General features: G+C 42.9%; 1 protein-coding gene across 2 annotated transcripts in view; it reads left to right on the top strand.

Moving 5' to 3' along the window:
• The first annotated feature begins 364 nt into the window (after positions 1–364).
• Positions 365–24,891, top strand: part of AFF1 (AF4/FMR2 family member 1) — a 75,118-nt gene continuing 50,591 nt past the window's right edge. For both annotated transcript variants that reach the window (XM_027721068.2, XM_039391048.1), the window contains exons 1-2: positions 365–466; positions 24,761–24,881. In XM_027721068.2, coding sequence (XP_027576869.2) covers positions 450–466; positions 24,761–24,881 — 138 coding nt within the window. In that variant the 5' untranslated portion in view covers positions 365–449. The remainder of the gene's footprint in view (positions 467–24,760; positions 24,882–24,891) is intronic.

The raw sequence follows: 24,891 nt of genomic DNA, 5'->3' as shown, positions 1-24,891 counted from the left end.
CCCCTCTCTCCCAGCCCTGCCGGGCCGTACCACGAGCGCTCTCCCGGGCGGGGGGAGGCGGGCGCGGGGCGGCCCCGGAGGCCGCGCTGCCGCCGGACCCGCCGCCCCGGGCAGTGCGGGAGCACCGAGCGGAGATGCGGCCCCGCTGCCCCCCGGCTCCCGCCCCCGCCGGCTGCGGGCCGGCCCCGGGCGGGCCCGCTGGGCCGGGCGGGGTCCCCCCCCGCCCTCCCCGTGGCCGGGGGTGGGCCGTGCGCCCGGATGTCGATCAAAATGAGCGAGCGCCAGCCCTGCGCCGGCCGCCCGGGCGGGGGGAGTCGCGGCGCGGGGGCACCGCGCAGCGCCGGGGAGGCGGCCGGCACATGGAACGGGGGGCTCGGGCAGCGGGGTAGAGCCCGGGCGGCTGCGGGGAGAGCTCATGGATAGAGGACGCTTGGCAGGATAACCCCGCGATGGCTGCTCAGTCGAGGTACGGCATTAAAATAACTTCGGCCGCGCGCGGTGCATCTCATTGAGGGGCTGCTCGTAGCCCGGCGGTGTTAGTGATGCCCTGGCTCAGGCACAGCTTGCTGTAGGCTTTTTACCCCGCGTCTCTGAAGTAGATTTTGTCTGTATATTTTGTTCACCGAAGCGCCCGCTCCCTTCTCTCAGTGTAAACTTTATTTCAGCAGGGAAAAGAAAAGTCTTAATCGCTCCCCGTCAAATGTCTCCTAGTCCAACAAGTTAAAAGCTCTTTGAAACTGATTTTCTTCCGAAACTGATTTTCTTCTGCCCTGTGGACTAGTCTGCTGTTTGTTTGTTTGTTTTCCCCTGTAACCAGCCTAGCGCGAACAGGTTTCTGTCATTGCTCACAGCAGTGTTTTAAGAGGCGGTAGATGGTTTCTGTCGGGTTGGGCTGGAGAGCTGGCTGGGTGCGATGGAAGCAGGTTGTGTCTGCTGGTGGGCAAATCTGCCGGGTAGGTGGGAGAGCAGAAAATGGTGACAAGAGAGGAGCGTAAAAAAGAGTTACGTAGTTGCCGTCGGGGAGAAACATTCAAGCTGAAATACCAGTCTTGGTTAAATACTTTTCAGCTGTGGTTATAAAGAAGCAACATCTTGCCTACTCTCGGGGGTGGGGGAAAGTGGGGGGAGTGTCCTATCTACAGTAAATTTCACATTCAGCATGGAGGAGGCAGCTTTTCTTAAGTTGTAGTACTTGATGGAGCAGTGCTATTTAAAGGACCTGTTAAATGCCTTTTTGCGTTTAGGATGCTTTAATGGGCATTTCAGAAATGCCACAGAGAAAAATTCCTTTTTGCTCTTTAGTCCCATACCAAACAGCCACCTTGCTCCCCTTTCCTGCAGGCAGGAGGAAAAAAAACAAAAAAGACTTAAAAATGGTGGCATATCCTACACTGAAGTTTGGAGCTCACAATGTATTTTCACAGTGGTGCTTTTCTGCAGGTTGGAAGCCAAGAGCTGGCTTTAAATTACATACTGGAGAAGGACAGAGCCCTGAGGTTTGGGGAGGAAGGAGGGGAAGACAGATTGCTTGTTTAACAGCTGAGCTCTTGTCCAGCTTCGATTGCCTGCTCTCCCTGCATGTGGGGAGGCTGGCAATACTTGACATAAAGAGTACTTGACAAAAAGGTAAAGGCTCAGTTTTTAACATATTTTTTTCTTTTGTGTGATCGCTTATCCACATGATTTACTGGCCTGCATTATCAGCACTGCTGTAATAGACCCGCATGCTAAGAGAGGACGCAGCATAAATCCTAGTGATGCTGCCTGGCCCTGGAGCTTGGCTTTGCTCCAAGGCCAGGGACACTCTTGATGTCTCAGAGGTTGCACAGTCATTTTCCTGGGTGGCAGGAGTGCATGAGGGAGCCAGGTCCCAGCAGTAGCCCCCAGCTTCAGCCAACTGGCTGAGAAAGGGCAGAGCTGGCAGTGGGACCAGTGAGCCACATCTGCCTGTAAGGTGAATGGTGCAGAGAATAAAGTTATGTATGTTGAGTGGTTCAAACTGAAGTGAGAAAAACAGGCCAAGGGTTGGGTCCACGGGGCCAAGTACTGCAGGGCAGGTGAAAGGACTGTGCCCCACACCTACCATTTGAGATGAGCATGGGGTCAAGCCCTTCTGTACCCTCCCTTCTTATGCGTCATGTGCATTGGCTTTCGTGTTTGTCAGGATGCTGTGAGGTGCTCAAGCTGTAAAACTGCATCAGAGTGTTCCAGCATAGTGAGTAAGGAGGTTACTCTGTATCCTTGAAAATCAGTGTTAGAGTAAAAAAGATTATTACCCATTTTAAGTCATTTAAAGAGAGTAGGAGTGAATATGAGCAGCAGAAACGAGTCTGTAGGAAAGAGTCAGCATTTGCTAGAAAACCCGATGCTTGTGGTATTTCTGTTTCAGTGGCACAGGTCCACAGGGGTATCCATCTCATTTCAAAATATTTGTGCTTTGTGAATAAGTTGAAGCTTTTATTCAACAGTAAAGGATTAATTCGTATTCATAATAAACAATTAGAGTTATACTGTGTGGGACTGAGAGGCAACATGTCTCCAGAATTCATTTGCCAAAACATGTCAGGGGTTTACACTGCAAGGTAGCTGACAAATGCTGTGAGTGAGCTTTTTTGTGTTCATTTCCTCTTTGAAAAAAAAAACAAAAACAAAACAAAACCAAAAAAAACCACCCTCACCAAACAAAAAAACCCGCTTTTTGCAAGCTCAGTAAATTACTGATGAGGTGGTGTGATACCGAGCACGGTAGGGTTTTGTGTATCGCTCTGTAGGAGGCCTTCGGGCACTCCTCCATCTGCTTGTGTGCACTGTTTCTCACATGCTCTATGTTTCAGCTGGTGAAAGTGATGGGACGTGGGGGAGGATACTTGTTTGGAAACAAGAAAATCCAGCATCCTTTCTTCGGCTTCAGTGCTGTGATGCTGAGCAGCTCAGTATTTGGGTTTCACTGTTTTGAAGGGTGGAAGGGTAAGGAAAACAAGGTGATTAAATATGCCTGTTGCTGCTCTTTAGCATTTTAAAAACTGTAATAGTGATGACTGAGAAGCTGATGTGCTACTAGGTGCCATAACATTTTTAAAAATAGTAATCTTAAGAAATGATTATATGGAGGATTGGGTATGGTTTGTTTTCAGCTGTTTGAGAATGATCAGCTTCTACCAGTAGCTGCTGTAAATAGCTTACATCTGGAACTAGTAGGTGGAGAAACTATCCTCCAGGTAGTGTTGTTTTGTGTATAATGTAGGTTGTTGTTTTTTTTAAGTTGCTCACTGAGCCGTAGGTTTGCAGCTGTAGCTTTCTATGCTCTCTCTTCTGGAATGCACAGATGATCTGATGCCTGTAGTGTCCCCAGGCAACAGGGCTTGTGTCAGGTTTTTATGGTATATTCGGGAACGTATGAGCAGAAGCAGAATTGATCTGAATGAGAACAAGTTTACTTTCTTGTTGAGTGTGGTGTGATACTCATCACATGCCGTTGGGCTGCTCTGAGGTAGGGCAGGATCCCTAGGAGGGGTGTGAGACAGGCTGGCACCTGCCCTTACTACAAGGGATTAGGGAAGAGTGAAGACAACCGACTCCTTAATGGAATGGTAGAGCCCATCTCTTTTCTGCTCCCTTCTTTGTTGAAATATCTGCTCTACTGCAGCAATTGCTAGCTGAGGATCTTCAGATGAATGGCTAGGTTTTTTTAAGGTGTAGGCTGCTTTTCTCAGGCTGGTTAGGATCATTTAAAATGATCTGTAGACCCAGTAGGATACACTTATTTACAGTTGGTGGATAATCAAAATAGTTTGTCATTTTGGATGCTAAGAATTTCTAGTTGTCATATAACCTGCCTTTCAGCCTAATCAGCAATGATTAGTATCATTGCTGGTGTGCAGAACCAGTGCAGTTTCCTAATCTTTGTACATAGGTGAATACAGTAACACAGTCAGAGCAACATGAAATCTGAGTGTTGTACTGTCATCCCTGCTGGGCTCACCTTCCTCTTTCTCCTGAGTCAGCCCTGCAGGTAAAGGTAATGATGGACAGCAGCCTAGGAAGCCCTCTATTTCCACCCCCTAGAGCCAAGTCGTACCAGCTAAACCCAGCAGAGCCTTGAAACGGGGCAGTACCACTCATTTTTGTAGAAAAAGGTAGTGCTGTGCAGAAATAAAATGTGGCTTTATCTACATTTAAGTCATGGTGAATTCTGAAGGGAATAATAACACTGAGGCTTTTCCCTTAGGAGAAGCTATGTTGAATAATGCAGCTTAAGTTTGTTCTATGTCATTTCACAGCTTTCCTGGCCAGGTCTAAAGGCACATTTCATAACTGGTTTGTTTCATAGGTCGAGTTGATACAGGCAAATGCCAGTATTGGTGATGCTGCATTCTGGTCAGCTGATGTAGGTCAAGAAGGGCTGAAACAATGTCTCATTGGAGTTTACCTGTCTGTCGAAAGCTAAAACATCCCTTGAAACCCTGTTGGTTTTGCTTGTATGTTGCTACTAGCCCTGCTGTAGAAATACAACTCTGTTTTCTCCAGAACCAGATGCCCAGATGATCCATGGCACGTTTTGTGGGTTTCTGGGGATTTTCAGTTCGCAGTTCCTTATTGCCTGGACTTTCTGAGCCTGGAGTCTGTTGCTTTGGGCAGGCCTACAGCTGAAACTCTCCCATGCAGAAGAAAGAGATGCTTACAGAGCAGTGGATTTTTCAGGCAGGTTTGCTGGTGTTTTGTTTGTTTGTTTTTGGTTCTTTTCGCAGTGAGAGTTGTTTGTAATAGGCCATTGAAAACTTTGAAATACAGTTGTATACAGCTCAAGTATGCCAGGACAAGAGAATGTTTCCTTAGGTCACATAGTTTTCCTATGTCTGAATCTGTGTTATAGAGAGAGGCATTTTCTCACTGCTTTTTATGAGAAAATCATTTGCTAGTAAAACTGCAAGATGCAGCATCAATAGCAGGAAACAAGCGTTTAATGAACTGCATAAATTCTCCTCAGCACTTTTCTGCTGAGTGTAGTCATAGTGAGTGACAACATGAAGCTTTTAAATGGCTTTAAAATATAATAGAAAAGGTGTCTTCCTAAAGTACGTAGGCATGCTACAAAGACGTCTTTCTGCATGAGGCAGAGGGCAGTGAAGTGAGGAAGACTTTCCCACCGAGTGCACGATGTCTTCCTAAGGCCCGGCTCTGGCACAGGGTGGTCGAGAGCTTAGAGGCTAATTTGCTTTCATTTGCTTCTCTGGCTTGTGAGCACCATGACAAAAGAGTTGCCTGGGCCTCCAAAAAAAAAAAAGAAAAGTAAGGAAAGTACTTATGTTGCTCAGTCTTGAACACAGCATGGAGATTTCCCCCCCCCCCGTGGTACGTTTTTCAAATTTGGCTGCTGCAGTTCATCTGTGTCTGTGATAAAAATTAAGAAGACACATGTAGCACTGGCTGGGGCAGGTATCACTCCAATGTTACCATAGGTGGATTAAGATAGAGCTGTATCTCTCCAGCAGAATGCTTTTATGGGGAACAGACAAGAGCTCCTACATGTGCTAAGAGCAGATTTTTCAGAGTTGCTTGTTCACAGGCAACTCAGGGAAGAGAAGTTGAATTCTACATCAGTACAGAATCAAGCAGCTGGATTCTGTGTTGGAAAGTGGTGAGAGGTAGAATCCTTCCTGCTTGTCTTCCTTCTCAACTGGGATGGCTGCTGTATGCAGAGCCAGCCGCCAGCACTCTTGTATGCTGCTGGGGTGCAGAAATTGTTGATCCCCTTATTTAACTGCATGGCTTATTAAAAGCACATTTATTTTGCTGCCTTATTCTTGTATGAGGAGGGAGAGGTGGCAGATGGGGAGAAAAAGCAGGTGTGTGGGCACAAAACTGAATTTGAGAAGGTGCTCTGCTCCTGTTAATACTTCAGCATTGTCAAGCTGAGGTGTCTGGGGAGGTTTGATTAGGCAGCTTTAATCAGAAATGCCACATGCTTCATGAAGATGTTTGTCTTCTGGATTAGGTTTAGATATTGTTAAGTGCGTAGAATTGTCATTTTCAGTTGTACTGAATGTTTATTGTACTTAATGACCTAAAGTTGCCTTTACTGTTGTTTTTACAATGCTACTGTCAGGTTAAGCGAAAATAATGTCCCTGCTTTAATTTTTAGAGGAAGTTCAACAAGCAAATTGTTAATGTTTAACCTCAGAGACAACAGTAAAAGTCGTTTTCAGGATTGCAAGAACTGTGGGTTTCATTTTTATACTTGTAAAAAAAAGGGGGGGGAGGGTGGCAACAAAAAGCAACCATGAAAACTCACCAAAAATAACAAAACAACCAGAAACTCCCCTACCCCCAATTCACCAGAACCTAAGCAGTAACCCTTTTTAAAAAGAAACAAAAGAGGAAACTCTCGAGCATATGGTAGTATTTTTATTCTATGTATCTTTGCTTAGAATGCCATGTACTGTGTAATCTATAAGCACCAAATGATGTATTCAGCAAGGTATGATCAGCTCCTTTGTGGCACAGTAGTGTTTAACAGCTGGTGTGTGTATGTGAGGTATGTAAGAGAGCATTAGTGCATGTGCCTCTTCCCCAAGCTGAGTTATGGGCATTGCAGTTTGAAATGTGGGTGTCTGCTAGCATCTGAAATTGAAAGGAATTTTTAAAAAGTAGAGTAGTAAAGGGATATTTACATCTTTAAAGCATGTGGTAAGAAATTGCTTTTAGTATTTTTGTTCTTCTGCAGTTTGTAAGGTTTTGCTTAAAAAGATATTACTGAGATAATTCATCTTTGCAAGCACAGCTCAGAAACTCTCCCTCATAACTGATATGCAGCTATTTCTCAATAATCCTATCCCCCCATAGGCTATTTTGGAAAAATCATCCTAATCTGAACACAGGGAATATGCTGGCATTTTAGGAGTGCTTCGGTGACATGCTTCTCTTTTCCATGTCCCCACAGCTCTCAGCAGAACAAGCTGTTCTAGGGAAAGTTGTTTTTGTGATGTCAGTAAGCCGTGGTTCAGCTGAGAACAGGCTGTCAGTCTAGGGACCTATTTCTTCAGAGCTTTGCTAAAATAATGTGTGCTAACAGAAGGATCGCACGGGCTATCCCTCTGTGCTGCAGAGCTGGGAGGTTTGCTTGGATTTTTCAAAGACTCCCTTAGAGTTGCCATTACCTGGAAGCTACCATGTCTGTCTGTCTGTCACTGCAGGCCTTTTTTACTGTGAAAAGTTCTGCTGGCATAGCTAAAAGGCAGCAAATATACTGCAGAGGTGAGATAACTGTGTTGGCTAAAGCTTAGTGTGAACTCCATGATAGTGGTGAATAAGGCTTCTGGGAGGATGGATATGGGATGATGGCTATAAGCTGTGTTTGACCAAAGAGCTTTTCTGGACCACTGTGTCTCCCTTCTTTGTCCAGACCCTGCAACTCCCTTGGAGCAGCTTAGTCTGCTTTGTCCAGCACTTAATTTTTAATTGGTGAAAATAAAAACCCATCTCCATCCAGGGGGACCATGATGTTTCCTGTAGTTCAGCTTGAAAGTTTCTCCTCAATTTTACCTGGTTTTGGTTGGTCTGTTTGCCATTTTCTGGCTTGTGCCTCTCTTTAGTATTTGCTACTGGAAGGCTAAGCCTGTTTGAAAACTCTTCAGTCACAGCTTGGCATGCAGTTAATGCTCAGTCTGTGCTGAAGGACAGTCTTGTCCAATGCACACCCAGATCTGAGGTACATCCCAGTCTGGATGTTTTCCCCATGGTCCTGTCTTGTTCAGACTGGTAGGACACTTATGGCAGTACTTGAAACAGTGCTTCTCCCTTCAAAAATACTTATTTTCAAAGTTTTAAGAACATCAATTCAGAAGCATGTGAAGTTTAGATGGGTTTTTTTTCCCCCTGTGTCTGTGAGCATATTTTATGTACATTCATTTTTGAAAGCTCATTGTTTTCAACCTGTTTAGATGCTCTGTATCTCAGAAGTGTTTAAATATGTTTAAAGTTTTGGGTTTGATTTTGGGTTTCTTATTTAACACATGATACTCTGTATCTTCCACTTTGGAAACAAGATGAATGACTGCCTTAATGTTTAAAGGGAATGTGATCGCTTTGCTGAGGTTTTGGAACACCATTGACCATCCTTATCTGTTTGTAAACCCCTATCCATTTTACATGGACTGGCTTCAGCAGACTATTATTAGTCTTTCTTTGCTTAGCTGGGTTTGTGACCCTCCTAAGAGGAAATGCCTGGTTCTGTGTAAAGCACTACAGGGGTAAAAAAACTACTGGTCTAGAGCATAAGAAAATTCTGTCTAATCACCTAGATTTGGAAGAGACAGAAAAATAGGTAAAATTGTGTTCTATTCTTTGAGAAAGTCTAATCTGCTTTTAGAAACACCATAATAATGAGGTGTATTATTCAGAAACATGGGGTACTTTTACCATTGCATCCTACAGGAAAAGCAGTTGACTTGTACGATGAGGCATTAAAATCAATAGACCAAAATAACTTCCTAAATTGGCTAACTTGGAAAAATTCAGTAACTCAGTGTTTCATCTTTGAAAAAAGACTTGATCATTTAGTGAATTAAGTACCACAAAGCTTTCCCCTGCACTTCTCTATTTATTTGTAACAAAAATGAAGAGTTTACCCTGTGAAAAGAGAAGGAAAAAAACATCAACAGCTTTACTTCAGCAAAGTCTAGAATTTCCCTCTGAAGGTGGCCTTAACTTTTTGTTGTTGTTCCTTCCTCCTTCCAAAAACAGCTCCAAACTCCTGGTGGTTAAATGGCATGACTTCAACCTTGGTTCCAAGTGAGCCTAATGAGATAGGATCCAAACTGGAGTTTCTGCACCTACCTTAGCATGTCACTGAGCATAATGAGTAGTGCTGTTGCTTGGTGCTGTGGTGCATGGACAGTGCAGCTCTACATGAGCAGGACCACAGTGGATTAAAGTGGATGGATGAAACTGTCAGTCTGCAAAAACTGATAATATTAAAACTTGGCTCCCAAGCTGCTTCTTCCATTACTTAAACATGTGAATCAGTCTGGTTCCTAATGATTTGGAAAGGGTGTTTTCTTTCTAAGTTAGTTAAGTAAACTGGATGAACTGACCTACAGAATATAAGTTTCCCTCATTGCACATCCCTTTTTCCTGTGCCTTTGGTGCACTGCTTTTCACAGCCAGAACATTCTTTCTGTAATTCTTAAATTAATGAAAGCCATTTGTAATTATAACATAAACTGGGAATTGCAACCAAAACCTTCTTGGGCTGTGTTTTGACAACTCTGTTGGTGTGTCTTGATGTTGTTTTGCTGTTTGAACAACTTGTGAGAGAATTTATCATGGAAACTGAGAAACTGTGCTTACTAAAAAAATCCAACCAAACCACCCCAAATCAAAGAAAAAGAAAACCACACACACACAACCCCCCTATCCTGTAATGCCTATAAAGCCAGATGTGATCTGGGTTAGTTTTTAAAATCTGATGAACATTTAGTTGACACTCTGTCCTTTGGGCTGAACCTTGTGTCGTTTTGTGGCCAAATACAGTTGTTTCAGTTCTTACTTAGAACTGACTTTAGTATCTGTGCTGTACTTAGTTATAAAGAGACATGTATGGAGCATATGGTGTTTCAGTCAAGGGTTCTGCATTCAGTACTGTTTCCACTCAGCTCCCTTAAGAGTGCTTATTCCTACAGCTTTCTGATTTGGCAATAATCATTTGTGCTAGTTAAAACAGTAGGGAGTAGGAGAAAAGGTCCTATTTTCAGCTATAGCAGAAGAAAACATCAAAATTGTGTTTAAAAATATTCTCTCCCCTTGCCTCGTCCCCACCCTCCCCCCCAAAAAAAAGTCTGATAGAAATGCAATATAAAAGAAGGTATTGTGAAGAAAACTCCTTTCTGTGTCCAAACTCCATCTTCTGGGGAATTTCTTCTTTACTTCCCTGTTCCTTTGTGCATTGATTTAATATCAAGTTAATGGTTTCCTTTTGTAAAAATTACTTCCTTGAAAATGGGCCATCCTCCTCCCTTGCAACCTAATGATGGAAAAGCACAGATGATATTGATATAAGCTATGTTTACTTGAGTGTAACAACTTTAAAGACTGTTTGTGTACAGTAATCTGCCAAGTGAATAATGATTTGGTTTTGCTTGTTCAATATTTCTTTCTTTCCCCTAGAGAGGGGGAGGAAAAACCAGTAGCAGTTACTGGAGTTAATAAGATGCATTTAAAAGGTCTTTAATTAAGCCATGCAGTTTTCTTCGAAGGTCCTTGAACTATTCTTTCACCCCTTCCTCCTCTCTGTCGCTCGGGTAAGTGCAAGTAAGATCCAGTGCAAGTGAGGTGCAGGCACTGACTAGGTAGAGGTCTTGGATCCTTCTTACACACAGTGAAGTCTCAATGGAAAGTAGGAAACCAGAGGAGGGTTAAAATGGTTTGTGTGAGTTGGGCTGGCCAAGGGTGTGCTGAAAGCTGAGGCAGCGTTGAGAATCGGCTCAGCAGGGTGTACGTGCAAGGTGTTGTAACAGCTGCTGCTCCAAATTTCATGGGTTACTCTCGGTTTTATGCATCATCCTCATTTGGGACCAAATTGTAGCCTTCAGCATGTGCACTGGATTCCAGCTGCTCTATTCCCTCCACATCTTTTGAGAGACTTAAACGGTGTATTTTAAGGTGATGTGCTACTTTGGTGAAAGGAGGAATTTAGACCAGTATCTGGTTTTCTAGTTTCCTTTGGCTTTAACCTTTCAAGTCCAATTCAAGAAGGTGTTCCTGGTAAAGAGCTGTGCTTGAGCTTGTGCTCAAAATGAATTCTCGACCTGGAGATTTTACACAGAGAATGGTTTTTGCGTGTGTATAAGCACGTGCTCAAAATGGGTTCCTGGTTCACAATTTGAAACTGAGGAATGACTGCTAGGTGTGTGTGTGACAGAAAAAGAGATGTGGAGGAGGCAGAGATATTGACTTTACCATTTCCTTTGTTCTCTCTCTGTTGTGTGTATTGCTACAAGTATCACAGCAGGGCTGTCTTAAGTGAAAAAATGTGGAGTTAAGGCACAATATGCTAGTCGTGAAGGATTCTAAGAGTTGTTCTGAGAATGAATAAAGGGGAAGTTTCAGGTGGAATAGAAAAAATGCAGAAATAGTGAGGCTCTGTTCTTTCCTTACTGCCATTTTTCAAGTGGCTTCCAGAAATACTTATGCATAACAAGTTTGCTATGCAGAATTCTACTTCTCTGTGACTGCATGTTCAGTAACTGTGCCAACTAAGCAATTGAGTAAGATGGAAAAGATGCAGAGTGTATTACAAAATGTGTGCTAAGATTTAGTTATCCTGTGGTTTAAAAAAAGAAGAGTTGTTCTAAGTCGCTGTGATAAGCTTGCATTTTCTTGAGAAATCTAGCTTTCTACAGATGACTTGGCTAGATGTTACTTGGGTTATGTGAGGTGTTGGAGGTGTTATTCATCATGTTTGTGGATGCTTCATTAATGAATCTTTGGGCCAGCAAGAGACTACAGGGAGATGAAACAATCCAGAGTCAGTGCATCCCCATGATGATGCAGGAAGTTGTCTGGTTGGAAGCAGGTTGTTCAAGAGGCTTACCATGCTTGGCACTGGATGTAGCTCTAGGCACACAGTCAGGGGGTGAGGGAAAGTCCAGCAGCCTACATGCAAAAAATTTAAAACATTCTGCAGAAGCTTGATGCAATGGTTACTCGTGGGCATCTGGTCGGTCCCTTGGTGAGCAAAGTGCAGACCTCCTGCCTCATCTTAGGGCAATGAATGAGTACTGTTGGGAACATGCGTGGAAGGGCAGGGGATGAGGAACCCCAGGGAGAGGCAGTGCTGATTCATTCCCCTCCAAAACTGTCTGTTGCCACTGAGGACAGGAACTCGGAGGCTATTGGTTGTTAACGATGAAAATACTCATAAGGGCAGAGGCTGGAAGGGTGTTGTCAGAGAAGGCAATGTATTCCCTGGAAGGTGTCCCGAGTCACCACTGAGTGGACAAAATGCTCCATATGCCCGGTGAAACTCTTCATGTGTATTCCTGCAGCACTTTGCTGTGATTTTCCAGCCTTGTCCACAAGCTTGGCATAAAATCACCACCGTTGTTTGGGCAGATGTGACTTCCTTTGAGAGGAGTAGTTTCCCCAGAGAAAAGGAGAACTGGTTGAGAACAGTCTTGGAAAGATTCAATCCCCTAGATGGTTTAAACTGCAAATAAAACTATACAGAGCCTAGAAGACAATGAAATAAGAGCTACAACGTAATTAACAAGTACTTTGATTGCTCCTTGAAGAAGTGACCACTTTTTATAGATGTAAAATTTCCTTGATATTTCTTACTCTGCTCTTAGAGGCATGAGAAATGATGCTGTGTTTACAGAGGAATTCACCCCCACATAGGTGTCTGGCCAGTGACTTTTCTCCAGTTTCACCCAGTCCCTTGGCAGGCAGTCAACTCTTCCACTGCTTACCCACATTGGCCCATCTGCAAGCATGCTGCCTGTCCTCTCCCATGTTTTGGGACCCTGCCTAAGAGGAGGATCTCTCTTATTGACCTGTGAGCACTGCCTGCTCTTCCTGGGCTGCTTCACCGGGGCTCTGCCTTGCAGGCATCTGCTCCTGCTGTTGCATTACGTTGTTTGCTCAAGTGTTTAACAAAGTGCTTTTAATGGAAACATAAAACCGGATAGAAATACAGAGCCTAATGGAATAATCTCTTAATTGCAGTGCTGCAAATGACTATTCAGCACATGATTACTGTACTTCCAGGGGGAACAGTGGGCAGGAAAAATATTGAATGAAAGACACTAAACACTTCAGCTGCTAAAAATGATGATTTATTGCCAATCTGAGCATCAGGCTAAGCAGGGCAAATAAACTGACAATAGTAAGTGCTTTTGGAGGTAGAAATTGCCTCATTCAGGGTATTCACTGTGTGCAACATGTAAATTCTACCAGGATAAACGCACAAAGAGCGATTAATTAATAGTGGTGAGATACTCATGCATGCAGTGTCCTTAGGCAACCCAGAAAAAGTATTTATCAGCACATTGCCCAATTATTGGCAGATAACTGCTGGCATGTAGTAGTTTGCTACTTCAGCTAGAAAATGCATTGTCCCTCTGCCTCCCTGTAAAAATCATAGGTTTTGCTGTGTTACGTGGTTTGCAAAAAATCCCTCACGTTTTCCAGCAGCAAAGATGTGCTCAGAGGCACATTGACATTATCAATTTTTGGTACTGCTGCAAGCCTTTCGAGACACATTAGTCCTTAAAGAAACTGTCTATCCTTTGGATATCTCACCCGGGTTAGGCAGTGCCAGGTAAAAAAAAGATATTAATTCAGTATTGAGCTGTTGATTTGGTGTACAGCTGAGTTCTCTCCAGACACAGAGCATGGCTATCAGGGAACATGTTCTCCAGGAGCATATGCTGCTCAGGGAGGCAGGGCGAGTGTTTTGGAAGTGGCCTTGCTGGTTCCCACCAGCACTCCTCTTTCCCATGATTTGATGTGTGGTTTCCCTGTGCTGCCCAAGGACAAGGACGCCTGACTTCGCCTGCCCACAGAAGCCCCTTTGTCGCTCAGGCCTTTCTTTCCATGTTTGGGACATGCCACATGCCTGTTGGACTCACATTCTGGTGCACACAGATGCAGACCGAGCAGGTCAGAGAGATTTCCAGTGTTTGCAGTGGGTCTTGGCACTGCCAAGCCCATGCTGCTGTCCCGTGGGAACTGGAGCTGGCTGTTGCTTTTGGTCTGAGCCGGTGTGATGTTCCCACTGCCTGCACACAAGTGTGGCTAACGATGGTGAAGCTGATCAGTGTGCTGTTTGTCATGGCAGCTTCCAATACCAAGGGGAAGATTAAGGACTTTTCAAATAGAGGTTCAGATGATGCAGGGAAAATTTTTTTGTTTTGTTTTAATTTGAAAATCAGAAAGGTGTTGGATAAATGTGTACAGAATTGAAGAGGGAAAGTATTTGTGGCTGTTTTATCATTATTTTCTTAAAGGAGAAGCTTTTCCTAGTTGCTAAAAAGTAACAGCTTGTGTAAATATTCTTAAAAAGCAGGGAAAATGAGAGATAAGATATTTCAGAGTGTATTTTGGAGGGGCATATGCTTTGCAATGTGCATTAGGCATGCATCAGTACCTGCCTAATGCACCCTGTCATGGATTATTGCTCTTGCTTAGATTGAACACTTGCCAAGTTCTTTCAAATGACAATGAGATGCTTTGTTCAGGCTGATGATTCGAATGCAGTTTGAAACTCCAGCATATAGAGACACTAGGCTACAGAGCATGTGCACCTCTTAATAAAATTGAACAACAGATACAAACCATAGGAAAATTAGCAGGTGCTTCTGTGTATGGATGAAAAAAAATAGGAAACACTTCTAGAATAATTATAGTCTGGCAGAGGCTGCAGGAAAGACTTTTAAATAGGCTTTTCACCATATAAACAGATCTTTTCGACAAACATTGCTAATCTTGTTATGTTTCTACGTAGTCCTTGCTATGCAGATAAGACTCGTCCAACCTGTTACTCAGTACATGCTGTTATGTAAGTGGAAAACTCAAATAGGAAACCTTTTAATTCACGTGTGATGGGTTTGCTGCTAATTCCTATGAAAGTAGGAAAGAATCTAGCTCTTTAATATTCTTTAATTTTTCTTAATCAGAGTTTAGTTATGGTACTGGCCTTTTCATAGCACGTTGACTGATTTAGTCAATTGTTTGGGAAGGATTTGCACATAGAATACGTTTCACAAGAAAATTTATAGATTTGCTTACATGCTTAATAGGTTGCAGGGGATTAAAGATTCAGAAGGCAGAATTGCACTTACCCGTATTTCTGACACAGTTTCAAATCCTCATATTTGTAGCTTTTGCTTTTGTTATGCTTCACAGCAAATTAAATCACTGACAGCATTTCATGTGCAGTTTATTATTTGAACAGCTTCAGGTTTGCAGTCATGAAAGCAGCAAATTTGAAGGCTGATGTTACATTCTTCTTTACACTGGGCTGTATTTGCGTTGAGCTGTAGGGCTTCAAGAGTATATGCTGGCCAACAGCTGGGATGGTCACAGAGGGCAGAAAGGAGGACCCTTCCAACCATGCAGGAAATCTGAGGTGAAAGGCTCCTGGGCTCTGCAGCAATCTCACTGCCAGTCTTGCAAGCTGTCTGACAGCGTTTAGAACAAGCTGGGTGAAGTCAGGGTTTAAGGGAACTGGCTTACATGCCTTAAAATTGTGTGGATGTTTCTGTTGCCTCAAGAAGAGGATTGACAAAAGCCGAGTTGTGATGTATGTGCATGTATTAGTGTGTATCATGCAAAGCAAGAGGAGGTAATGCTGAAACTGGTGCTCCACCTGTGTGACACAGTGAAGGGAGTGTGCAGGGGCTCTTGCTGGAGAAATGGTGCTAAGTTGAGCTGCGTGTGAAAGGAGAATGTGGCAATAGATGTATGTTGTGGCACCTGTGGATGACATGCAATGTGACTGATGGACTTAGGAGCTGCTTGGCAGAGCATGGACAAGGTCAGCTGATAGCAGGCTCCTGCAGAAAACCAGTGACATGTTCACGTGGCTAGATGTACAGGAAATTCAACTATGAGAGAAGTATTGTGTGAGATGTTTAAAATGCAGACTCACAAAGCAGCTGCTCATTAAACATTTCGGTTTTTCTTTTACTAATTATATATCTTGTTAAAATTCTTCTTTGATGTAGTGGAGAACAATAATATTGGGGTTTGTTAAAAAGCATTTAAGAAGTTCTATAAAATCAATGGACAAAAAGCACATCCACTTGAATAATTTTAATGTAGTCCTAAAGTAGAAAATTTATGGCATTTGACTTTTTGCACCTGAAGTAAGCATTTCAGTATACTCCCAAAAACTGAGGTTGTAAAATACATTATAGGACTTGAATCCTTGATTTAACTTGCAAAATGATTTCACATGGAAAATTAAACACTGGTGTTTTTCTGAAATTTAACAGCTGATATCACCTGGATTTTGTTTCTTTTTTTACATTGCTGTAAGCTACTTTTTATCTTAACCCTTTTTACTGAGAGAATTCTTTGGAAGGCTTAGCATTTTTATGAGAATCCTGTAGAAACAGTAACTGAGTTGAAGGGAACCATTGGACTCTGCTTTACTGAGTACTTCTGTGCTAGGTCAGGAATAAAATATTTGGACACTTGGTGTGGAGGAACAGTAGGTCTAAGCAACCGTGGTTTTATTTCCTATAATCAGTAAGATGGAAATATGTGTGTGAATCAAAATCTTGTAATTGTGTTAAAATAAATGAATTAAAATAGGTTTGGGAAGTTAATATTAAAGGTAAAATTTTTTTTCCTGATCCCTTAATTATTAGACTCTTTTTCAAACAGTACTAGCTTGCAATAGCCTTTTTACCTAAACTCTCAGATCTCCAAAGTTTGCCAGTAAAGGATGCTTCTTTTGAAGCATACATTAAAGAAATAGAAACCTGACTTCATCTTTGCATTCTACTCTTTTTGTAGCTTACAACTGTGAATGCAGTTCTCTTGTTGCCTTTAAACCTATTATCAGTAAATTGATTGTACTCAACAACAAAAAGACGTATTTCAAGGCAAAAGCAAATGAGCAGGTAGGATAGGTTTTATGTAAGGTAGAATGTAAGTTGTACCCTATTCATTTTCCCAGGCAAGCCTACAACAGTTCATCCCAGGTGCTGGATTTCTGCCATTGAGATGAGGAATTCAGAGGCAGATGGGTACGGTGGGAGATTTCATGCACCACTTCACTGAAGAAAGCCTTCAGACTGATTGAGCAGCAGTTGATAACCACTTCTGACTGTTCAAGTATGCCTTGTCAGCGTTAGAAACAGTAATATTTTGCTAGTGGTGGGTGAACTGATAAAACATGTAGATGCAGTGAAAGGGTATCCCTGCTCTGAAAGGCTTGCTGCTCACCACATAGTAGTTAGCCTGTTTCTGTGTTCATATAACTGATTTAAAGAGCCATAACAGAAAGATTCAGCATAGAGATAATAGCTGAAGCAGTGCACTGAAGTGCAGAGTGCTGGAGGATCCAGCCAGACTTAACAAAGCTTGAGTTTTGGCACTCTTCCACTGGTTTTACTTCAGTCACATAATCTTCCTGAGCTGGGGTTTGTAAACCAATACTCGAGTTAAATTTATTTACATATCTCAGGCTGACTTAAGCAACCAGGAGAAATGCAGGATGGTTTCATTGTGAGTGACATGTAGATAATCAAGAGGAAGAACCACTGTGGGAGGGTATAATGCAGGGCAGTCCATTCCCAAGTAGTGAGAGTTGCTCCAGGTTCTTTTATCTTGGTGAAGAGCAGAAGGTGTTAAATTGAGTCTCTAATGGGTCTACTCACCTTAATTTTTCTTGCTGCCTTCGTACTGTCTGAACACTGACTTATCCAAACAAATTGCCGCTGTGCTGCTCTAACATGGCCACATGTGAGTTCATGTCTGCATGCTTAGTTCATAGCAGTCACCAAATGCTTTACCTACATTTTCATCAAGGGGAGAAAAATCCACCTTGCAGCAAGCTCCTGGTGCTGCAGAGGCAGGGTATGTGCTGCTGGAAGACTTACTGCAGCAGCAGCTGGCACAGGGCTTGTTACCCTGCTGCCAGCATGCCTATGCCTGCCCTGTGGAGAGTCAGGAATAATGCAAGGTTGCATTTTGTTGATGAGACATTGTGTGACTGTGTCTGACCTTTAAATCCATAAAAACAAGAAAAGGTCACTTCTGAGGGAATCGTGGGTGACTCAGAGTCCCCACTCTGTCCGAGCAGGATTGCTCAGCAGGGAATGCCGCTTCTCCATACAAATGGGTTCTCAGACAAAGCCAGGATGTAGCACGCTGTCAGAGGGATCTGTGTGTACCAGCTGAGCTTGACCAGATTGGTCCTGGGTCTGGGAGCTCTCTGTGGGAGCACCTCTGGAGGCGCTTGGGGCTGTGTGAAAATGTTTGCTCAGCTGTGCAGCAGAGGAGTTTAGCTGTGTTAGTGGCAGACCGAAGCCTCCCATTTTGACAGAGAGAGTGAAGTTTAGAATAACTCGTTTTTCACTGTCACCACTGCAAAGTAAACCCAGTCATTCGAGCAAGTGTCTATCTGTGTCCTGACAAGGCCAACTTTTTGATCCTTGCTGATGAAGTGAGAAGATATGTGGATGGGCTCCTCTTGCCTGCAAAAACTGCTCATATGCAAGCTCAGTCTTGTCACGGTTGAGTCACTGCAATCAAGGCTGCTTGGTGTGCAGCTGTGAGGGGGCTCTCCAAACCTGGGGAACTAGTCCTGCACTCAGGTTCCATAATACACCGCACTTCCAGAGCTGCACCGTCAGTGCTGCAGACAAGGACCAGCAGCTTTGAATCTTTCTGTGCATACCCAGTTACTGAAATAGCACTAGAGTTGTAGGTCTTTACTCACCTACCCAAAAAGACACACATGCATGCCTTCAGGGCTGAAAGGCAGTCAGACCACTCACTTGGCTCAGAATCTGGCTCAGTGTGCCTGCTGTATACAGAACTCCTTGCCTCTAAAAGGCAAAGTGGTCAGGATTTTTCATTGCACATACCTGGTGATTTAAATTTTTCACATTTCCTCCTTTGCCTGCCACATCTAGAACAAACAAAGCCTTAAATTCATCAACTCCTTGTCTGCTTTCCTTGTAATTACACTTCACACAATCACACCTTCTTAAAAGCCCTCCTAGTATATTTGCATTTAGATGGAGAATGACAGCTTTCCTGTTCTCTGTCTAACTTATAATTAACACCTTTTCTGACAACATTCTATTAACGTCAAGGTACATGGGGAGGGGCTGAAAGCCTGGGTTTCTTTAGACTTCATTTCTGCAGCATCAAAAGTGAAGAAACTACCATTTGGTTTGTTCAGGTGCTTCAGCTACGGCAACAGACTGAAGTGCTGTATAATTGTTATGTTTTTCCACATTTTCTAAGTTACTGTTAAGTGAGGCTGGACATCAGCATGAGCTCCTGCTTTTTACTAGGAGCATCTTTCTGCTAACAGACTGTTTGTGTGCTGTATTCTGACCTCTTGGGGGCTCACCACTTGGGGAGGGGGCCATTTGTGTTTCTTACTCATCATGAGGCTTTCCTGCCTCTGGCAATCAAAAGCCTGTTTAGTATGATATTGCTATATTGGCTCTTATTTACAACTAAGTAAAAGATAGCTTTTAAACATTTCAGTTCATGAGGTAAAGTAAAAGTCGTAAACTTTTCACTTTTTTGCCTTTTTTGAGTAGGCATAAAGGTGCCTACTTTAATGGCATAAAGTAGACATGCTACTGTCAATTATTTGCATCTTTAGAAAAGTCTTTTTGCTCTTTTGAGACCTCAGTGGTTTGTGGACCATAGACTGAGAAACCTTGGGGTGTGTTTTCAAGTGCATAGCCGTTTAGGGTTTTTAGGCAGAAGTCTGTGAAGGATTTGTCATGTTTGAAGAACATCTGAGAGTTCCCAATTCCTGCCAAAGTCGCTGGGCGCTGCAGGGACTCAGTTCTTCTCAGGAAACGTTTGGGCTTACTTCTGGGAACTGCTTGAAGATGAAAGGCCTATTGATGCTGAAAGGAAGCAAAAACCTTTTAATGGCTGAGTAATGAATATAATTTTAAACTTGGCAACAGTGGTAGGAAACAAATAAATAAGAATTTGAACCCAAAGATTACCATAGGAGAGGCCGAGTGAGAAGATGATTAATGTTACAAAAGTAGAGCTGCTTTTTTTTTTTTTTTTTTCCTGGCAAAAGCTAACTTAGCTTCTACTTAAGCAAACTGGCAATTCCCTTCTGCCTGTTGTAACATCCTAGCCTTCTCTACTTCAATTTTTTGGTGTAACCTAGAGGTCTGTGTATTTAAAACATAGGAAGAGGTGTATTCAGGATCATTTTTCCATATGCTTTGAAGGAAAGGTTGCAGCAGTGCTGCATTTTCTTGGAACATTATTTGTGATGAAAAATATTTGACTGGAGGTTTTTTACAATCATTGTGGATAAACAGGTGGGCTGTGAGGCCTTGATCTCTTGCTCAGTGGGTCTAATGCTGCTCTCATACAGTCAGTAGTCAGGGCTGGATAGACTCGATGAGTTAAAGGAGCTAGAGGAAGCAAAATCTTGGCAAGCAAATTCAATTCATATTTCTTCAGTGTAAAGATGTTTATTTTTGGGAAGCACCTACTAAGGCTGATCGATAATGATGCAGAAAATAATTGAGTAACTGTACCATCTGTTGCACTTCTGCCTTATGTTTCTATTTTATCATTTGTGTATGTTCAATCTGTGTATCTTCTGCGAAATAGTGTTTGATGTGAAACAAATTTTAAAAATTTAGCAAGTCACAACTTGACAATGTTTCCATAAAGGAAAGGAAGTAAAGGTTGGGGCAACACATTTTTTATGCTGTTTGGTATTAACTGTAATGTCCTTTCATCTGCTTGTCTTAGTCACTGTCAGGCTCACTGCTCAGGTGATACAGTGTGAGAGCTGAGCACAGTTGTGATGCTCAGTAACTTTCTGTGCCATGCCATTATCCATGCTTCTTTTCAAGCTGATAGGCTGAAAATTTAATCTTTGTAGATTTGTAGGCTATAAAAATTGGTGACCATTCTTCCATGGAGACTTTAAGAGCAGCAGAATTGGGATGCTGCGGCGAGGATGTTACGGTGCATCCATGATTTCTGTTTAACTGGTTTTGGGGACAATATGTCTTGCCTTAAACAAGAATACGTCTCTCAGTCATGAGAAGTGTGGATCAGCAGTTTCTCATGATAAAAAATGAATCAATTTTAATGACAAAACAGTTTCAATAAATTTGTGATTTCCTGCAGTTGTACTCAAATGTTGTCTCTGTGTTTCAGAGGAAAAGGTTCTGTGCATTGAGAAGGAAGTGAGTGTGTTTGTGTATTTGCTTTGTAGCCTTTCTCGACACCCCTTCCTTGCTCCTGGATAATTCCTTTTGGCAGCACTAGATCTTTACAATTAAAGCAGATTTTTATTTTCATTTTGTTTTCATGTGGAGAACACACAGGACAGGAGAGGCAGAATTTCTTCCTGCACCAGTCTATTTTTTGAAAATGTTGTCATGGGCTGGACTGTCACATAGGAGCATTTGAAACTCTGTAGTAAGGACTGGCATGTCACTGAGAGTGATTTCAGAGCACGCTGATATTCTCATGACTTCTGTTACAGACCCAAGTCTGGATGATGATGTGGGTCAGGGTCCGTGCTTTGCTGAACTTTCTGAACCAAATTTCTTTATTACAGCCTAGGAGTATTTTACTGTTTCAGTCTGTAGCAAGGCATGATCTGGGTTTTTTTTTGCTGTAGAGGAGTTTTGTGCATGTGTCCCCTAGCTCCCAGGCTCCAATGTGCTTTGTGTGTTGGTGCTAAGCCTCAAGGTCTGGTTTCCCAAGGCATTTTTGCAAATCGGTAAGTAAGAGTTTGGGGGTGGGTTTGGTTATTAGGTTTTGAGGTTTTCTGAGATACCATTCTAGGAAAGCCTAAATATCAAAGTGGCTAGTCTGGAGAGGTTCCTGAAGAAGAGAAGCTGGGGTTTGCCCTGCAGCTTTGTCAGTAGGGGGGTTGGGGCTCTGTGCCTGCGCAAGGGATGGCTTGCTGGAGCCGAGCAGGCGATGTCTCTGCACGGGTTTCCTCTGCTGGCGCCTGGCTGGTCGTGGAGACCTCCTCTCCTCTTGGCACAGGTCCCTGCAGGGCCTGACCTGACCGTGGTTCTCCAAGGCTTTCTGCCTGGCTTCCTAACGTTGACCTTAGGGTAGCCGTTCAGTGTTACGAGTTGCACTGTAGCCCAGGATTTCAAAATCTTTGAAGAGCATGTTGACAAATGCCCTCAATGACCGGGTTAATGGTGGGCAGGAATGGTGTTTCCACAGGTGCTGAGAGTAGGATATCCACAGGCTTATGTTAAAGAAGTGGGCATTTCAGTAGACAGCAGACTCTTCTGCTCTGAATTTGGAATGCCATCTAGTGCAACACAACCTATTTTTTTTAAAAATAAAAGCCCCTGAAGTATGAGATGAGACAGCATGCATGGAAACATGGCACCTACATGACAAAATGGAATTGAAATGAGTTTTAACTCTTGTTTTCAGGTAGTTTAAGGTCTTGTCTGTAAATTAAAGGAGGGAGGGCTGCTGATCTCAGCTGCATGATCAAGTAAGTAGCTACTCACTGTTTCTTCCCTTATCCTTCTGCTTTTGAAACTGCAGCTCCTTCTGTTCAATGAAGCTGGAGGAAACTATGGAACAAAAATAGCTTTGATCCAATTCAGACAGGGAGGCAGAGGGTGGATGACGAACCTGAACAGGAAAGGGGAGGGGAATGACCCCTCTCCTGACTGCACGGGCAGCCAGCTGTGCATGGCCAGCAGCCTGGGCCACTAGTCACTGTGAGGGCATGAGGTGGTCTGCAGTGGTACCAAGGCATGACTAACCTTGCCAAGCAGTGCCCTGTAGTCCTGTGCGTGTGTGAGCACCCATGTCCGCCAGGCTGCTCTGGAACAGGCACCTTTGTCTTCACTTAAACCTGCAGGAACTGGCATTATGGCAAAAAAGCGGTGTCCCTTCCCCTTGCCTCTGTCCCTCCCCTCTCTCTCCCTTCGTACACTCTTTAGAAAGAATTTATTGCTGGGAAGACAGCTTGGGGTCAAGGAAGGTTCAGGGAAAGAAAAGGCCTTTAGAGGTATTACAGCTGCTGTTTTTGCAGCAAGAGGCATGCAAGTTGTTTTACATTCAGTGTTGGGGTACGTATAGGAAACAGGGCTACTTCTCACTGTAAATATTATCGTTGCAAGAAGCTCAAGTGGTTTAGGGTTTTCCTTTTGTTTGAACGTGATCAGAACCCCTGAGCAAAACAGCTTGATTGCTCTGAATTTGGATGCTTGCCAGCCTAGAAATAGAAGGACATCCATAATCCACATGGATGTAGGACACTGTTCAAGTAGAAGGCAATTTTCAGGGTCATAATATGTGGCCTGGCTTTCACTTAAAAAAATGCATTCACTTAAAAAATCTTTTGCAAGCATACAGTAGTAGATACAGCCAAGATTGCTTCTAGTTTGCCTTATAATTCCTCCTAAGTTTTTGTCTTCCGTGGTTGGCATCTCCCACACCTGACTGCACAAAGCTTTCCTGGCACACACAGGGCAACCAACCAACTGCTTATAGATAGGAAATTGCTCACATGCAAAATGACATCAGATGCAGAGGGGAAATGCTTCTATTACATAGTTTGTAACAGAAGGATTATGTATATTGACTGAAGCAATGGTCTGTGATTCCTGTTTGGGATTTTTTTTGTTTGTTCCTTTTTTTTTTTGTGTTTTGTTTTTATTGTAGATTTTTTAAATAGTTTGCATTGTTTGCAGAAGTGGGTACATGGATCTTACTGTACACTTCTGTTTTGCTATATTTGGAAACAGTTCAACATTAGCAAAGTTGGAAACTATGTTAAATGTGAACAATCTAACCCCTGAATATGTTTTTCTGTTTTAGTGGTACAAGTACATCCTGGCTGCAGTTCCATATATAGAAATTTACCATCAGACAGCATCGTTTTCCAGAGCTCCCATTGATCGGGAAACCCCCTCTGTAGCAGTCAGACCTCTTGGTTAACTGCTACAGCAAAGCCAGTCCTCTGCCTTTCCTTTAGGGATGATCAAATTTTCAGGAGCTGATTATTGGTGTAGTATTTGGGAAAATGTCGCTGGTGGGGAAGACAAGGCTCTTCACTTGCAAACTCAGGCACTTGAGAAGATAAGTGTATGAAGAATAGTATTGGAATTGTGTGTATACAGTAGACTGTGCAGTGGAGTAGACATAGGAGACGAGAGAGATACCTGCATCCACTATGCCTGTGTGCTTTTTCTTCCCCAGTGTCTATAAAGATTAGAGCAAGAGATTCCTGTGGTTTGCAGTAGTATTTTAAAGACAAGGTGTAGTTGAAAGGATCTGGTTTTTCATGAAGTCATTCTGCTGCGCACGTGACACGGCTTTATTGGTGTTTTGATGTGGGGCTGGTGGAATTGAGTGCATGCAGATGTGGCTGAGAAGGAACAGGAGGGTTTGACCTTGTGTTTTCTGAATTTCTGATACCTTTTTTCTAAACAAGTTTACATGATCGCTTTAAATGCAAGTACATGGCTTTCTAGGTAAGCAGCTTTCCAGATGTCCATGTGAAGTGGAGAGTGAGTCTTTGAGCCTGTACATTGCCAAGTTGTATTGCCTTGTTTTTTGCCAAGTAGGCAAAACTCAATCTTTGAAAGTGGCAACACCTTCAAAATAGTGGATTCTCTTTTACTCTTGGATGACGAGTTGGGGTAAAAGTCTGAAGGAAAACAGGAATGGTGGTTTTTCACATCAATCATTGCAAGCGGATCTGCCAGCTCGTGTGCTTATCATGCCCATTGACTCAATTTGTTTCACAATTAAATGGGTAGATAGTTTTTCTTCTCTAAGGATACTATCAAGAAAACAAATCACTGAGAAGGATGCATGCTGTACCTTGTGTGTTACATTACTGTGTTGTGCAGCAAATACTTGACATAAGTTATTTGTCAGCTGTAACCACTCTGTGAATTACAAAATTACTTTCATTCTGGACATATACCGTTGTCTGAAAACCAGGGTTTCTGCAAAAAGTAGGCACTTGTTGATAACACTAGTGTACAGTGTTAGTCATCCTTTCTTTCTTTCCTTCCTAAAGCTTGTGCAACGAGGACAGAAACTTGCTGCGTATTCGAGAGAGAGAGAGACGGAGTCAGGAGGTTCTAGAGAAGAAAGACCAGTTCTCAAAGAAGATTCCTCTCTTTGCAGAACCCTACAAGGTAATAGTAG

The sequence above is a fragment of the Pipra filicauda genome, unplaced genomic scaffold (genome assembly GCF_003945595.2).
Source record: "Pipra filicauda isolate LSUMZ 115617 unplaced genomic scaffold, ASM394559v2 scaffold8_size5757611_pilon, whole genome shotgun sequence".
NCBI classification, from domain to species: Eukaryota; Metazoa; Chordata; class Aves; order Passeriformes; family Pipridae; genus Pipra; species Pipra filicauda.
This window is presented reverse-complemented; position numbering and strand designations above follow the sequence as displayed.